This window comes from Pseudopodoces humilis, chromosome 13, assembly GCF_049639895.1.
Source record: "Pseudopodoces humilis isolate 2021_Gansu_Grassland_sample_001 chromosome 13, ASM4963989v1, whole genome shotgun sequence".
Taxonomy (NCBI): domain Eukaryota; kingdom Metazoa; phylum Chordata; class Aves; order Passeriformes; family Paridae; genus Pseudopodoces; species Pseudopodoces humilis.
The window spans coordinates 7,836,581-7,852,334 of record NC_142212.1 but is presented as its reverse complement, the minus strand read 5'-3'; the positions used below and the strand labels follow the sequence as shown (position 1 = coordinate 7,852,334).

General features: G+C 37.7%; 1 protein-coding gene across 1 annotated transcript in view; it reads right to left on the bottom strand.

Annotated features, from left to right (window-relative positions):
• The window catches only part of CACNA2D3 (calcium voltage-gated channel auxiliary subunit alpha2delta 3), a 387,704-nt gene that overhangs the window by 95,101 nt on the left and 276,849 nt on the right, over positions 1-15,754 (bottom strand). The window contains exons 14-16 of the mRNA XM_088061797.1: positions 12,957-13,028; positions 12,090-12,170; positions 8,165-8,239 (exon numbers count right to left, since the gene is read on the bottom strand). Of these exons, the coding sequence (XP_087917923.1) occupies positions 8,165-8,239; positions 12,090-12,170; positions 12,957-13,028 (228 nt within the window). The remainder of the gene's footprint in view (positions 1-8,164; positions 8,240-12,089; positions 12,171-12,956; positions 13,029-15,754) is intronic.

Sequence of the window (15,754 nt, the reverse complement as noted above, 5' to 3'; positions counted from 1 at the left end):
GAGAAGTTCATCTTGTGTGTCTGACAGCAGAAGTAGGCTTCAAGCCCAAGGCAAACCATTAGCATCATACTGATTATGGAGTTTGTATTTATTTTAATCATATAGATTCCACACCTTACACTCAGAGAGAAAAAACAAAACCCAAAAGCAAACAAATGAAGATCTGGATAAAACACCCAAAAAAGTTCTGCAGAAAAGAATCTGAAGCATTCATGTCTTAAAAATTTATACAAGTCACAAAGCCAAAACCCCAATGGTCAAGCAAGAGTTAGGCTCTTCAAGCATTCAAAGGAATGGCAAATGCACTTAAATGCATTTAGGACAGGAACTAATAAAGTATTGAGATGTCTAACTCCTTATTCAGCAATCACACTTTAGGGGCTACTCTTTAATTGCCTACACAGGAATTCAATAGCTCAGAAAAGGACAAGAGAAAACAAAACCAACTTGCAGGAAGGATGGGATACAAAACTTATTTGTATTTATTCTTCACAAAGATATCACTTTATTCTCAGCAGTAAATTTACATTATGCTTATGTAACCAGGGCATCAAACATCAAACATCAATGCACGCAGATGAGATAAAAAATACTTCATAAAAGTAATGTTAAAATGTCTATTCTTCTCTAGCTTCTTTCTGGTTTTATTGCTTGACTAATTTCTTGGTAAAAGTTATTCATGGACACTGAAGCAATTCCCCAGGTTTTAAAAATATCATTCATCTATATCTTCTTCTCCCGTAGCAAACCTAATCCAACCTTTTATCTCTGATTTCCTGGGTAAAGTATAAAATCTTGATTGAAGCCTGATGCCAAACCCATCTGCGAGATTACTATAAAACATTGAAAAAAATCATTAAGGGACCCATTGGGAAAGATAGAAACTAGGAATTCTACCAAATTACTCTGATTTAAGTACAGGAGAAAAAGAGCTAGATTTAGAATGTGTGCTGTTAATCTTTGGCTAGTATAAAATATGAGGTGGTATTATATAGCAGTTAACCCCAGGGAGGACAAAAATAGACACTGAAAAGTGTTAAATATCTGGACTGCAAAAGAAGAAACTTTTGGTCCACTCAAAACTACAGGATAGTTCTAACTTGTTGTTTGTGAGAAAAACACATAATTTGGTTTTTCCATTAGAATGAGCTATATCTTACTCAGTATCTTTTGTTTGAGATGAGGCCAGACTCTTAAAGCACTGGGTGATTCAAACAATGTGTGACGTGTGTTGTTTAAAGACTGAACCACATTTTTTCACCACCCTGTACACAACCATTTACATGTGCCATTATTAAAAACTTTGCTTTGATTTTCTTTTTTTTTTTTTTAACACAAGCAGTCCCAAACCATCTGCATTGAATATGACCAGCCACATGTTTATGGAGTCAGAGTGTAGCAATCTGATCAAGGACAGAGCAAGCTACTCCTTAACAGCTGCAATCTTGGGTCTAAGGTGATTGGAATTTCTCAGACGTGCTCCATCTGGATAATGGGGAGGTGGCAGAGGGGAAGTTGCTGTGATAGCATCCTTGGAAGCATCACCAGATCTTAGTGAACTTGCTAAGCCAAAATGTGAGATCATCTGTGAGAAAATATTGTGGTAAGAAAGCACCTACTAAAACACAACCAAAACCTAGAGAGGTAAAATAACTTCAAGGAACAGCTCTCCATTGCCACACTACTGATGTGTACAAAAGTAAGGAATTAGGTACTGAAAAAACTCTTCCAATCTTAAAACAGAATCATTCAACAAAGTTTCATATTTTTGATGAAGAGTACTTCAAAATTTAGATAATGTATTATACTCATTGGGTTTATTAATATCATCAGGCTTTGAGAATGACCCCCTTTTCTTTTGTTTAGAGGAGACAAGTGTATTTATGCAAAAATATTTTTCTGAGCTTGAGTTTTTCATAATAAAATATGCAATATAATTGTTTCTATAACTGTAATTTGCACTAAGCCATCCTGCAAAAGTATACTTATCTACAAAGTCTGATTGGAAAGCTTGAATGAACAAATATCAGAGGAAAAGCAAAATTAACTAAAATTGCACACTTTTCCATGCAGTTTAAAATAAACAGGCAGAGATTGTATACGCTGTATGTATTGCAATTCCTGGTCTGGGCAGTTATTCAGCTCCCTCCCTTCTCTCAGACTCTGCACACTAAAGCTACCACTTATTTATTGTCTGGGGTGGCTTTGACTGTCATGCAAAAACCTACAGCTTTTGGGGTGGAAACTGCATCAGACCTGACTTCCCATGGTCAATACAACCTTCACCAGCTCCCCCAGCACAAGCTGTTGTTCTGTCCCACCGCTCCCACTGTGGGGACTGTGCGAGGGGAAAGTGTGATTTAAAAACAAACAAAACAACAAAAAACCCCAAACAAACAAACCAAACTACAGTAGTAGCGAAAAAATCCCTTTCCCTGCTTCACCTGCTTATAACCTGATAATACAACATCACCCACAGTGACTGAGCTTTCATTCTCCACATGCTACTCAGCTCCAAAACATTCTGCCTGGGGATACATGTGAAGCAGCATTTTAATCTAAATCACTGCTGCTTGGCCTTTAAGCTCTTTATTTCATTTGGAATACTTCATTTCTCTGCTCACATGATCCTGATTTGTCATTTCTGATACTTTAATTTCATGGTTTCCATCCAGTTTGCAACCTCAAATGATCTCTTACTGACCTGCACTTAGCCTTGAATCTGTAGAACACTAAGAGCTGTTCAGTCAGAAACCAAAGTTTCTTTCTACACACACCTCCTTAGTTTAATATTAAAAAAAGGTGATACCTTGATTCTCTCAGGAAAATAGGAAAAAGAACTTCCCTGTGCAAAGACAGGTTTTCATGACCAACCTATTATTTAAGATGTTAATCTAGAAGTTCCTAGGTTATGGTTGGTAGTAAAAAACAGTTATTCTGGATGGGTTCTCCATGACAGATGGCAATGAAGAGTTGCTGCACTATAAAATTTGCAGAAATACTGCAGAGAAAAGCTGAAAACAGGAGTCATGTCATTTGCTAGGGAAAAGAGAATAACTTAGTTCTAAATTTCCAGGCAGAGAAAAAGTAGGAACTATTAGATGTGCCATGTACACAGGAGAACCATCTGACAAAACAACAGAAGAAAATAGTTCTTACGCCACAGGTATTTAACTAACCCTGTCTACTTACCCTCCTAATGTGTGTTTGCTTTTCAAGTGGTGCAGTAATATTTAAAATGATAAAGCAATATGGAAATATACAGGGTGAAGTAAAAGTCAATACCAAACTCCAGCTTTAGGTCCCACACCTTGAGCCTGGCCAAGAAGTTCATCGCTGAGCACACATTCTCAGGTGGATTGCAGTTAATTATCACAGCAACATGGATGTGATTTACTCCACTGAAGAAAACAACCCCTTTATTTGGGATTTTCTTTGCATTCTTGGGATTTATCATTTGGGATTATGTAAAACTGGCAGCTGCTTATAATTATTTGGGGTTTGAGTAGAAATAATTAAAAACATCTGCCTTTATCTTAATACTACCAGACTTAAACCCATGAGCTCAGTTATACCTAACTTCAAAGCTGAAAGCAAAGAATAAAAGAAAGCTTCGCATATTGCTAACAAATTTTCAGCGATTCATTTATATGTACGACCAGTTATTCAACAGCCTTCAAACCTTTAATTATCTTTTAAATATATGTAATTTTGCACTTCTAATTAGATAGCAATTTAATGCTCTCACAGGGATTCAGATGGGCTGTCTTTTTTGAAATGTAAACTCCAATAGGAATAATCACTGGCATTCAAGTGATTGAATTCTTCAGTTATTTAAATGAACGTGAGGCATTTACACTGCTCAAATCATTTAAATATTCTGCTGTCAGCTACAGCTGTAGAGTTTTATGGAGTCAATGAATAAAGCAAGGGTAAGTGTAGGTTATCTTACGTTCCAGGCAGGACTCCCCAGAGAGAAATGAGATTTGCTGCTTCTGAAAGGCTAACACTGCTTAAGTGGAGCATTAATGTTTCCCCTGACACTCAGATTTCTCTGTTTTTCTATAGTAGGAGAAACAAATTTTCTCAAAATTTACAGCTACAAAAGACTTAATACTGATCTAGAATCTTCCAACACCCCAGGTCCTTCAGCTTAACACAACACATGGTGACAGTTCACATTCTAAGGCTGAAATGGGAACTTACTCAGGCACCTGAACCACCAATATATTTTGGTGAGGGCATTTCAATATTGTATAAAGGCTTTGATTTCTAGCTGTAACTTTCCCAATCAAGACTGATCAAATTAAAAATGTGTATCCTTCTATAGGAAGCAAGGCATCAACTGAATTAATTTACAGCTAAGAGCATTCACAAACAACCATTCATAAACCCCATTACAAGCCTTCCAGAGCTTATATTGAGTAAGAATAAATGTCCCAATCTTCTTAGAGACAGAGGATTTTGATTTAAAACCAGAAATATTACAAAATCTTCAGTAATCAGGGATATTATTAAATTAATTCATAAATCAGAACACATTTTTAACCTCAGATTTATTTTTAATAATGGTAGAATATAAATAAAAGATGCAACTTTATTCAAGAACATATGCATTTGTCTTTAAATGCATATTTTCTTTAATTAAGAAACTCATGGTCCTTGTTCAGGAACTCTGAGTATTCTACTCTAAATGAACCTAGTAATTACTGAAAAAAACCCAACCCAGTTCCACTCCCTGAACAAAAATACAAATCCCATTGCTAGCTATGAATCAAAAAAGCCACGGACCTCAGAAAAACTGGTAGCAACCTTGCTATTATTTATTGAAAACCACACAAACGTTAGGGCCGAGAGGCAACAGCACAAACCCCTAATACCAGATAAGGGTCACCATGGTGGGGATCTGTGACTGTGGCAGACATTCATCTTCCAGCGACATTCCTTAATTTCTCTGCAATCCCGCTACACTTCCCTAAGACAGCAGTTTTCCCCTGGCACCAGCCTTGAACAGGCTGCAGGGTGATAGTTGCAGCAATGACCAGTCAGCCACAATTAATGTGGTGGTTGTTTCTAAGGGCATATCTAAGGGATAAAATGTATTTATCCCGTTTCTCATTCTTCCTTTGCAATCAGTAAACTCATTTCTCTGGCAAACGGCAACATCATCACCATGACATATTTTCATTTTAAAATCTAACAGTGTAACACCTGGCACACACCACAAGTGTTAAGAGGCTCCTGAAAAGCAGATTAAATCTGCCATGATCAAAAATGAGAAAGACTGTGTCCTCACGCTCACATTTCAATACAGGTAAGGAGCCTCAGCACCAAGTCAAGAAAAATCTGTAAATTCACTTTTGAACTCCCAAAAAATTTATTATTTTTTTATTAGCAGTTGGTCGTGGTTTTCAATGGAATATAAAATTCCAGATTACATCACACAACTGAAAATATTCTCTTGTGGAAAATAAAATACAACTCTGTAAAAATATAGACTTTTAGTCAAAGTCAGTATAGAGGAGCATTCTGATACAATAGTATTTAAATAAAAAAAATAAAAAATAAAAAATTCCATGAGCTACAGTCTACAGAGTTGCCACTGGGATAGGAAAGAAGACTTGAAAAGGGCATAATTAAAAAAAAAAAAAAAAAAAAGAGAGAGAGCGCGAGAGAGAAAGAAAGAGAGAGGAAAAAAAATTAAACTAAAAATTCAAGTAAAATTAAGCGAATGGTTAAGAGCGAGAGGCCTGGAGGACAGGCGGGTGCGCAGGCGGACCCCGGAGCTCCGCGGGCCCCGAGCCTGGGCGGGGCTGTGGCGCCCCCTGCCGGCCGCCGCCCCGCGCTGCAGCCGCGGGACCACGGGCAGCGGGCGGGAAAGGCCCGCGGGCCTCAGAGCCGCTGCCCGGGATCCCCGGCCCCGCTGCCGGGCTCTGTTGTTGGCTTGTGTGCCACCACTCATGGCCCTACTGATGCCGGAAGGGAAAGGTTCTCTCTGGTCTCTCTGTGGGACTGGTGGAAGGTGCTGCTGCAGCCGCCGCAGGCAGCCCCGCTGAGCACTGGGGAGCAGCTTCCTCCCCTCCCTGCAATCCCTGCCGTGAGCACCCAACCCGCCAGCCTCACCGAAAGCCAAATTTATTCAAAAAACCAGCAGAAACAGGAGACGAAATCCCCCCGAAAAGCATTTTTAAATATAAACCCAATAGAATAATCAGCACAAAAAATGCAGCCGGCTGAATGACTACACACACTGCACAGTGTTAGATAAAAATCTGGTGTAGCGGGAAGTGTTCTGTGTTGTTTGCTATCCTGCTTCTCTGCTCTGTGTCCCAGAAGACAATGCCTTAAAAAGCAGTACATCAGCTCCAGAGCTAATAGATAGGGGGTTAGGAACTCAGGAATTCAGTAATATTCTAGTTTTACATCAATTCTAGTTTTACATCACTGCCAGAAAATATAACCACAGGATAAACCAGAGTGGATCAAGTCAGTAATCAATGAGACTTGAATGTAAATCTAAGACAGAAATACTTCTGGAGAGTATATTTTGTGAATTATCTAATTCCAGATCTACAGACCTATTTTCACACAGATATTGTCGCAAATTTTGTGGAATTTTGCAATGGTATCAGGATTTGGCCTGCAATATTAAACCAAGGGCCCAGGCCAGCAATCACTTCACTCTCAAAAACTCCACTGAAGTCAACAGGAGACTCTCATTACCCACCACTGACAGAACCCAGAGGTAAAAATGACTCTTCCAAAAACCTGAAATGAACAGACCATGAATATATCACAGTAAGTTCCCCTAGCTGACAGCTTATGGGCTACTGACCAACATTTTGATTTTAAAAAGAGATTCCGATGTATAAGGTAATGAAGTAAGTGCCTTCAAGATGTACATTTGGTGAGGGATAGTAAAGCAAACCAGCTTTGCCTCAGTAAATCAAAACACCAGAAATTAGGAAGAGGGTGAGACCCTCTGTCCACCTAACTTAGAGCTATCCAGAGTTCCTGGACCTCACTACCTTCTGTTTTATAAAATAACTATTATATAGTGAATAAATACTAATAATTTTGAAATAAGTAATTTTCCTGAAGAAAAAGGGACACTACAGCAAAGACAAGAGTTATCAAACTCTTGTGACATAGAGAGAGAACTTTCAAATACATTCCTGTGGCTTGCAAACCTGGGATGTCAGATTCACCCATTAAAGCTTCCTTGTTGGACTTTTCATTAAGCTCTACTCCAGTTAAAAACCAAACTAAATGCAAATATAAATGTTAATTTAGTGTGTAATTCCTAGCCCGAATCTTAGAAAGACAAATTATTTTGCCTGGTGAAGACTTCAGATATGCTAATGACTTAATAAATCAAGCTTGTCAATAATTTTATTTTCAAATTAAATTATCCACCCGGTTAATATTTCTGTTTTCTACTGAAATATCGTTGAAATTGGAGGTTGCCAGGAATTGCACCATGAGGAACACACGTGGCAGCCATGTGGACACAGCAGTGGAACCATTAATGCCAGTGCTTTGCTAGGAGCCAGTGGTGATGGAACACTTGACAGTGCTGTTCCTAAACAATGATGCAACCAGGAATGTACCAGCCCTCTGGGGTGTTAACTTGATAAACATTTGCAAAACAGTAACTTTATTTTTCTTGCTGTGATTAGTGCAAACATGGTGATAAGGGAAACTAAAGGCAAAATTTGCTGCTATTTCTCTTTTAGTACAGAAAATCCCTAGTGCTCCTATTTTGCTTAAAAATATGCTTTACTGAAATTTCTGCACATATATTAAATTAACTTTAACACTTTAGCATGACAAATAGGGGTTATTACACAACACTAGAGCATTCCAACATTCAATTTCAATGTAAAATGAACATAATTATAGCAATTTTTGGCTTTGCTATTTTACAGTAATGGACGTCTGCATGTTTTGCAGAAGCAGCTTGTATATTTATTTTCCTAGGGGTTTTTTTTCATGCTAACTGTTGTTTCCAGAGGTAAATTTACCAATAACTCTGATGGGTTATGAAATAGAAAGTATCTGCTCCATTGTACTTAATTTTTAATGAAGGCTATTCACACTAGGAAAAAAAACCAAATGCAACACATACAGCTAAATAAAATAGATCAGTAAAGAGCATTCTTACCAAAGGCCTAAGTTCTGGATGAGTCAAAATATATCCATTGTTTGTAATTGCAAAAGCATATCCATGAATACCTAACTGTAAAAGTAAATGAGAAAGAAATACTAATTAGCATGGTCCCAGTAAACCCTTGAACAAAAAATCAGGCAATAATTCAGCTGTCCAGGGCACCTGGATATCCAAACACAGCACAGCCTTTATCCACACATATGCTATAACATAGGCAAAGATCCTTGACATTTTATGCAAATGAGAACCTGTCATTGTGATGAATTCAGCGTAGAGCACAATTTTACACTGTCACAAACTCTGCTGTCTGGGGCACAGGGTGTGTGACTGAGTCAGTCGTTATATACATATATATAATATATAATATAGCTATGTATGAGATGCCTTAGCATGTGGCAATACAGAACATGGGCCAGGGCAAAGGGGTGCTGGAATATCATAAATTCCCCTGTTCCCAGGAGTGCACAGTTTTCCTCACTTGTTGTTAAAGAGCCACATAAAGGTGAGGAAAGTGCAGCTACAGTGAGCAACAGTAACCTGTCATATGTGATAGTTACATCTTCCCATCTTAAAGGATCTCTGTTATTTCCAGTTCAGCTTGAGCCACAGAAGGCAGCTCTTTCTGCTAAAGAATTTCCTCTAAGTTTATGTCTTTGTACCGAGTGGAACTGTGGGAGATTCCTTGAGAGCAATGAGATGCTTGATGAGGCCCAACAGTGCCCAATTTAGCACTGTACTTATTTAAATAAAAATATTGGTCTGTTTAACAATATGCTTATTACACAGCTGATTGCATCCACTGAATGCAATAAATGTACCTTTAAATCCTTCATGTGGTTATGCAAACATCCCCTCTTAGCATAACCTTGCTGCTAATGTAGACTTTTTCTACAGGTTCACTATGTATCTTTTGCCATGCAAAGAGCATCTTCCTATCCTTATTTAGCAATTTTTTCAATTCCTCAGACAATAGAATATCCGGTGTATTTTTTATTCAACCACATCAATACACTATGGTATTAATAAAAAAAAAAAAAAAAACAACTTGAAACTCCAGCACTATCTTGCTTTGATATTTACAGTTCTCACTACTAAATCTTGTTATTTTACTTAAGTGCTTTCTTAAATGCTTTGCTGAAGTGGGTCTTTAGGAGTTTGTCTGACACAAAGTAACTTGAGCAAGGCTGAAAAGTCTGAATCCTTTCTAAGAGGCAAAAGGGAGAGCAAGCCTATTGTATTCTGTGATTTTTCTGGAAATAGAAACCAGAGTGTGATATTATGGCAAGGTCACAGGTAAAACATTCCAGATTAATTTATAGTGTCTCCGTGTGAATGGTTGTGTATGGTCAACTGTATCTGCCACACAGAGGATTGCTTCATAAATTAGTGGTTTTCCTATAGCAATAAACTTCAGTGAGAGCAATAGAAGGTTATACGTTCTTGGCATCTCTTCATAAAGGAGGGATAACCAAAATAATAACAGTGGACATATTTTAACTATTATAGTGTGACAAGGGAACGAGCTGTTGGCTAAATATCAGATCTCAAGTGTAATTGTCTGTGTTGATAACTGCAGAATGACATCCATGCAATGGAAGTCAGGTAAGGAAACAAATGTGGGTGGTATATTTCACAGGAAAAAAGAATTTGCCTGTTTGAGGCCTACACAGGATCTGAGGGTACCATTTTATCATGTTGTGTGCAATGTGTGAAACTGCACAGTCTCTGCAGTATCTGAGAGATGTTACCACTTACAGCAGCACTGCCATTTAAAACCTTGAATTCTGTCTCTAAATCACAGATTCAGAAACAAAAATACCTTCTTTTAACTGTTGTAAAATGTCACATGTAAGTCAAGTATTACCAAATCCAACCCCACCTTATTCAGGAGAAACTGCCACTGACATCTGGGGATGTTTAGTCAAGGTAACAACTGCTGCAAAGAGCTTATTGCTATTATTCATCTTCCTCAGCATAAAATCCACCTCATCCAAGCTGAGAGGATTCCAGGCCAGCAGACTTCTATTTTCAACCATCATTTTATATCCCTGTGTGAATTTTTTGTCACGTGTTGCCTCTGCAGGAATGGGTCCCGGGAGTGATTATGCTCTTGCAATTGCAGAGTCTTTGTTTAGGGCATGTGGGACTGGAAGTTATAACTCAAGTGATCTCACTAACCCAACTGCATTGCATGATATTGGGGCCTCCTGTAATAATCCTCTCTTTCAGTACATCCTGCAATATAAAACATACCTTCAAATAAAACTCTAATATTCAGCAAGAGGATCATATATTACTTCCATAGAAAACTAATTCTTAAAAAAATTATTTTCTGAATCAGTCTCAATCTGTTCCAATATCCATTATTTGGGCCTCCTACTCTTTCTAGATTCTCATATTCAGACTATGTCCAAATCTTACAGATTATTTAGGAGTAACATCACTGTTACTTGGCCTTTCCTATCCAGCCATGTACAGCCAAGCTTTTATTTCTGCAGGTACTACAACGTTGTTCTTCCTTCTCACTACAAATGAAACTTGCTTTCCCCACAGCTCCCTACAGGCAGCTCCAAAGATTGTGGCCATTGCTCCAAATTTAGCAAAGGAACAAATCTTTCTCCTTTCTCCTCTACCATTTACTGATTCGGTATTTCTGCATGCACAGAAGTATAGCATAAGTTTCTGTTAGCAAATGGTGGTGGTGTGTGCACTGAGAGAGCTCCCTGCTATTTATTCTGAGCAGCAATGTCTCTGTCACTGTGCTTTGATATCAGTGTGGAGTCACCTGCTGCCTCTTCCCTGCAGCTTTTTTCCATCTGGGACAGCCTTTCTGTGCTGGGTTTGCACAGCCCCTGTGCTGGTGGGATCCAGGTTGCAGGAATTTACTCCAATTTACCTTGTCAATATTATTGTCACTCTTTTTTAGGCATCATTTTTATCAAGTTCTTGTTTAATTTAAACTTCCCAGTTACTGTATATTGATCCAGAAAATCATTTGGTGAATCCTAATGTATTCAAACTAGAATTAAAATTGATAGGAGGAATTTTATGTAAGAATATTGGAAGGCACTCGCAAGTCAGTTTCTTCCTACACTCTGTTAGAAATCACAAAATGATAACATGTCAGACAATTAAGAGACAATTTGTATGATACACAAATTTATGATCAGTACAGGTGCTGTCAAACTGCAACTATTCCAGTGGCCTCTTTAGCAAAGGCTGTCTACAATATTGTGTTACATGCTTGTTAGTCATGCAGAAAAAATCCACTAGGAATGAACTGCAAAATATTAATTTAATTTTAATTTGTGAATAGAAGAGTACTATAGTAAAATATTTCAGACATGGAGAAGTAATGAAATACTAATGTACTGCATCAAATTTAAAAGAAAAGTAATTACATTTTGTGTTTTACTGAATGAAACACATTTCACAAGATATATAGTGGTTCAAATTTTGAAAATTTCTATGATAATTCATTTTTAAGAATTTTATTGTAGAGTTGTCACTGGGACAAGAAGAATTACACACAAACAGAAAGCCTAAAGCCACATTAAGGATAGGTTTTCATTTAAAGTTATGCAATTTTTTAGCTTTTTTTTATTAATATTTTGACTAATTTCTGACTAGTTTGATAACTTCATTAATTTTATAATTACATTGATTTTAATATGGGCAGTATTTAATACTACCATTTAAACCACACTGATTCACAACAATGTGAAGATCAGGCCATATTTTAACTTAAGTTTTAAAAATGGCACTTGCTCTCAGACACTACAGTGGTAAAATTCCTGAGGAAAATGGGTGAAATAATGGAGCTATGTAAGTATAAACAATAACAACGTATTAAATTAATTATGTTATATTTGAGACATTATACTGAATAGAAATTATATATACACCATTTGTGTATTACCTTGTACTTTGGAATAGTTTTTAAAAGCTCTTTAACAGGAACATCTGTGCCAACTACTCCCAGGAGAATCCCTTTAGACCTCTGAAAAGAACAATAAAAGATGCACTCAGAACCACAATAATAATAATAAACATTCTCACCACTTATTTCACCTTGCAGCTACACTGCAGAGCTGAACAGATAACAGACAAATGATTTAAAAAGTGGGGAAGGCAGACACTGGTACAACTCAGCTGATCAAGCAGTAATTAAATCAATAATATTGCTCCTTTCAGCTTTATTGACAATTCATATAGAAAAGGCATGCAAGGTTTTGATAACTGGTGAGTCCCTCTACTGAAATCTTTCACATGCAAATAGGTTTTAAATTAAAAACTACTTTAAAAATATGTTACTTCTCTCTTTCCCAATTTCTCATACCATTTGATGAACAAAAGAGAAAGATGAAGCAAGCATTAAGGGGAAAGTATACTTCAGTTTCTTTAACAATCTTTTGAGTTACTAAAGATAAATAGATACATCTATAATAGACATAAAACTAATTAAGTTCTCAATTATATTGGAGCAAAGAGGAAAATTATATAGAATATTTGCTACAAAAAAGTAATATAGAAGTAAGAAAGCTGCAAGGCCCAGTGTCATCTGAGATTTTCACTTCGACATGGGGTTTCATCATTTTACCATGGTTTCTAGAGTATAGGTATTTGATATTATTTGTCCACATTTTTATGGTAGTAAAGGGATAGTAACTGCAGACAAAATTAGAAGAAAAAAAATTAGAGTTGGCTAAAATCTTATTAGATCCCTGAAAGCAACTTCACATCGGTCACACCATTATCACATAACAGAAATAATCTGAGTACTTACAGTCTCATTTTGCTTACTAAATACAGGCATGGCAACAGTTGTCATCAACACCAATCCCTGATCATCAGCAAGCTATATTTGAAAAAGAAACACTATCTCTGAGAACTACAGGGCAATTACAAGCATGTGATTGCAGTTTTCAATGACATTATTTCCATTTTAAACGAGACAAGGCAGTTTATCCAGATGTCACTGATGCTTTACTTGCAGCCCAGCCCAGCCCGAAAGCAGCTGTGCCCATCCCAATGCAGGCAAGATGCCTCCTCATCCTCTGTCCTACTGCAGTCTGCTCTGAGGAGCACCAAGAGCAGCAGCAAAGCAGCTGGAGCTCTGCTCCACATCCCTCCCACTGTCAGCTCTGCCAAAGCTGCCTAGGGCTGTTTTCTCCCAGCAAAGAGCAAGAGGTCATGAGGTGTGTGTGCTTTGTTGTGGTGCAGAGACCAGAATGGAGATCTGAGATCTCAGTTCCCACGGCAGCACAGAGGATGACAGCCAGTAAGGATCCCAAGAGCACCTTTGCTCCAGCTGCTTTCGGTTTGCTGGACAAAGAGGTGCCATGAAGCATTAGTTGATTCTGCACATCAGGTGTCAACTCATTTTTCCAGATTAGGGAGAAAACAGATCTCCTGACCTTGGTTCCATTCAAGAGAAGCACGTAGGATGTTTAGCACTGGCCACGATGAGAGTGCTTAGATTGACTCCTCCCTGCTCAGACTGCAGCTCTGCCCCGAGGCAGCTCAAGCAGGAGGTGGAGAGTTATTGTCCAACCCTTTCTGTCCCCAGGGACAGATATTATAGCTGAAGAGGTTTATCCAAAAATTGAAAGTGTGACACAGTTCTGATCTCAAGTGGAGATTTTGTAGAGCACAAATTCTGCTTTGCTGCAGCTGTATTCAGCCAGCTGGATGCAGCAACAGGGATGATCTTGCTGAGCAATACTGTAGGTGACAGTCATGCCTAATTGTGGCTGTGACATTCTCCTATCACTCATATTTCTATCGCGTTTTCTGCACTCAGGTAAAACTTCTAATTCTTGTTCTTTTTAGAACTTTTGAAATTTTTTTTTTCTTTGTTTGTGTTTACAAAGGTTTTCTTACAATGAAGGAATAGAAATTGGCTCCCCACATTCTCAGAAAACAATTCCTACTTTATGAGAAAGATACCTGATGATGCATATTTCACGTTAACAAATCAGACAAACAAAATCTAGAAAATTATATGTTCTGCATCTCCCAATCTTCTTCAGGAGGATTTTAAGTTTCTTAAACAAGTATATTTCCTGAGGCATTGCACTATCTCATGGTGAGAAGGAATGTTTGCAGACATTAGAGAGAAACACAAATGGGGTTTAGAGTCAAGAAGGTTTACATCTGATAAGGAATCAGTAGGGATATGAGGTGGAACAAACTTATGATCATATTTCCTTTTTTTTTGTTTTGTTTTCCTTGTTAGCAAGAAGAGATAATTCTAACCCCAATATAATCCTTGATCTATCAAGGAATAGTAAATTATTAAACAAACAAGAAAAAAACCAAACACTTGGCAAAATATTGTGGGTTCAAAGGTTGCACTTAAAACTCAAATGCAGCCAAACCAATGTAGGAATTTCCTCTTCTTGGCCAGAGTAGTAGAGTCAAGCACACTGACATGATTTGTGTGGAGAGGAGCCCAGGAAGAGGAAAAGCATTCTGCTGATTACGAGGTGATATTTTGGAGCACTTCATGATTTTATATGATTGCCCTGGGTAGTCTTCTCTGACATCATGTTTTTGTCAAGTGCCAGGACAGTATTAATTTACGAGTCCCCCTCACTCTCAAGATATTACTAAAAACAATTCAATGGATAGGGTAAAGCCAAGGGACTGTCAGTAGAGTTTTAGGGTGTTTGAAATTCTTTACATGGAGGAAAAAAAAAACACAGTCTGGAGCTCCTGGGAATTTATGAAAGAACTGCTCATTAACTCTCAAAACTGACTATGGAAGCAGGCAAGAGTGATTGCTCTATAATTTTGTTATCTACAAGTACCAACTAGAGTTGGCTGCTGCAATCATTTCTATAGAATTGCAACTGTATAATCCAGCATGTTTGATTTTTTATTTGTTTGGCAGATGAACAGGGTGTTGACCACTTCCATAAGTGGAGTCAGCAAATAGCTGGATGAGCAGGGACTCATATTTACAATGTTTTCCTGAGTCACTGCTCATCGTAATGTAGTTAGTATCTAGTTTAAAATGATGAATGTAGGAGACAGCATCAATGATTTGCCCCAGAGTGGTAACAGTTTTAGGTGGGCAACTACTCAAGGGCTATGGACACTAAGTTGATAAAATGCTGAGCAAAAAATAACAAACCTTTGAAAGAAAATAAATCTCAAGAATGAGGAAAAAATGTGTTCCCAGGCTAAATGTCTCTTGGCTGTTTAGAATAAAGAAACAAAACATACTCTCTGAAAAAGGTGCAGATCTCTAATGCCTAGTGATAATAGTTTTATAATTGGAGAGAAAATTCCCTTTAGAAATAGATTTAACTACAACAGTTTTCCTTTTAATTCCTCACTGTACACAGTTACCCCCCTTCAGAACAACCCCAAGCAGATCTTCCCAAAAACAATTAAAAATCATCCTCTTAGCATGAAGCCACTTAGAGTTTAGCCTCCCACCCATCCATCTCTCAGGGCAATGAGTGAGGCAGGCTCCAGAATTAAACCAGACACACATACAGGAAAGAATATAAACATTTTCTGAGGTGTTCCCATTACAGAAAGAGGAATTTGAAAACTGAAATGTCTTCCTTGGGA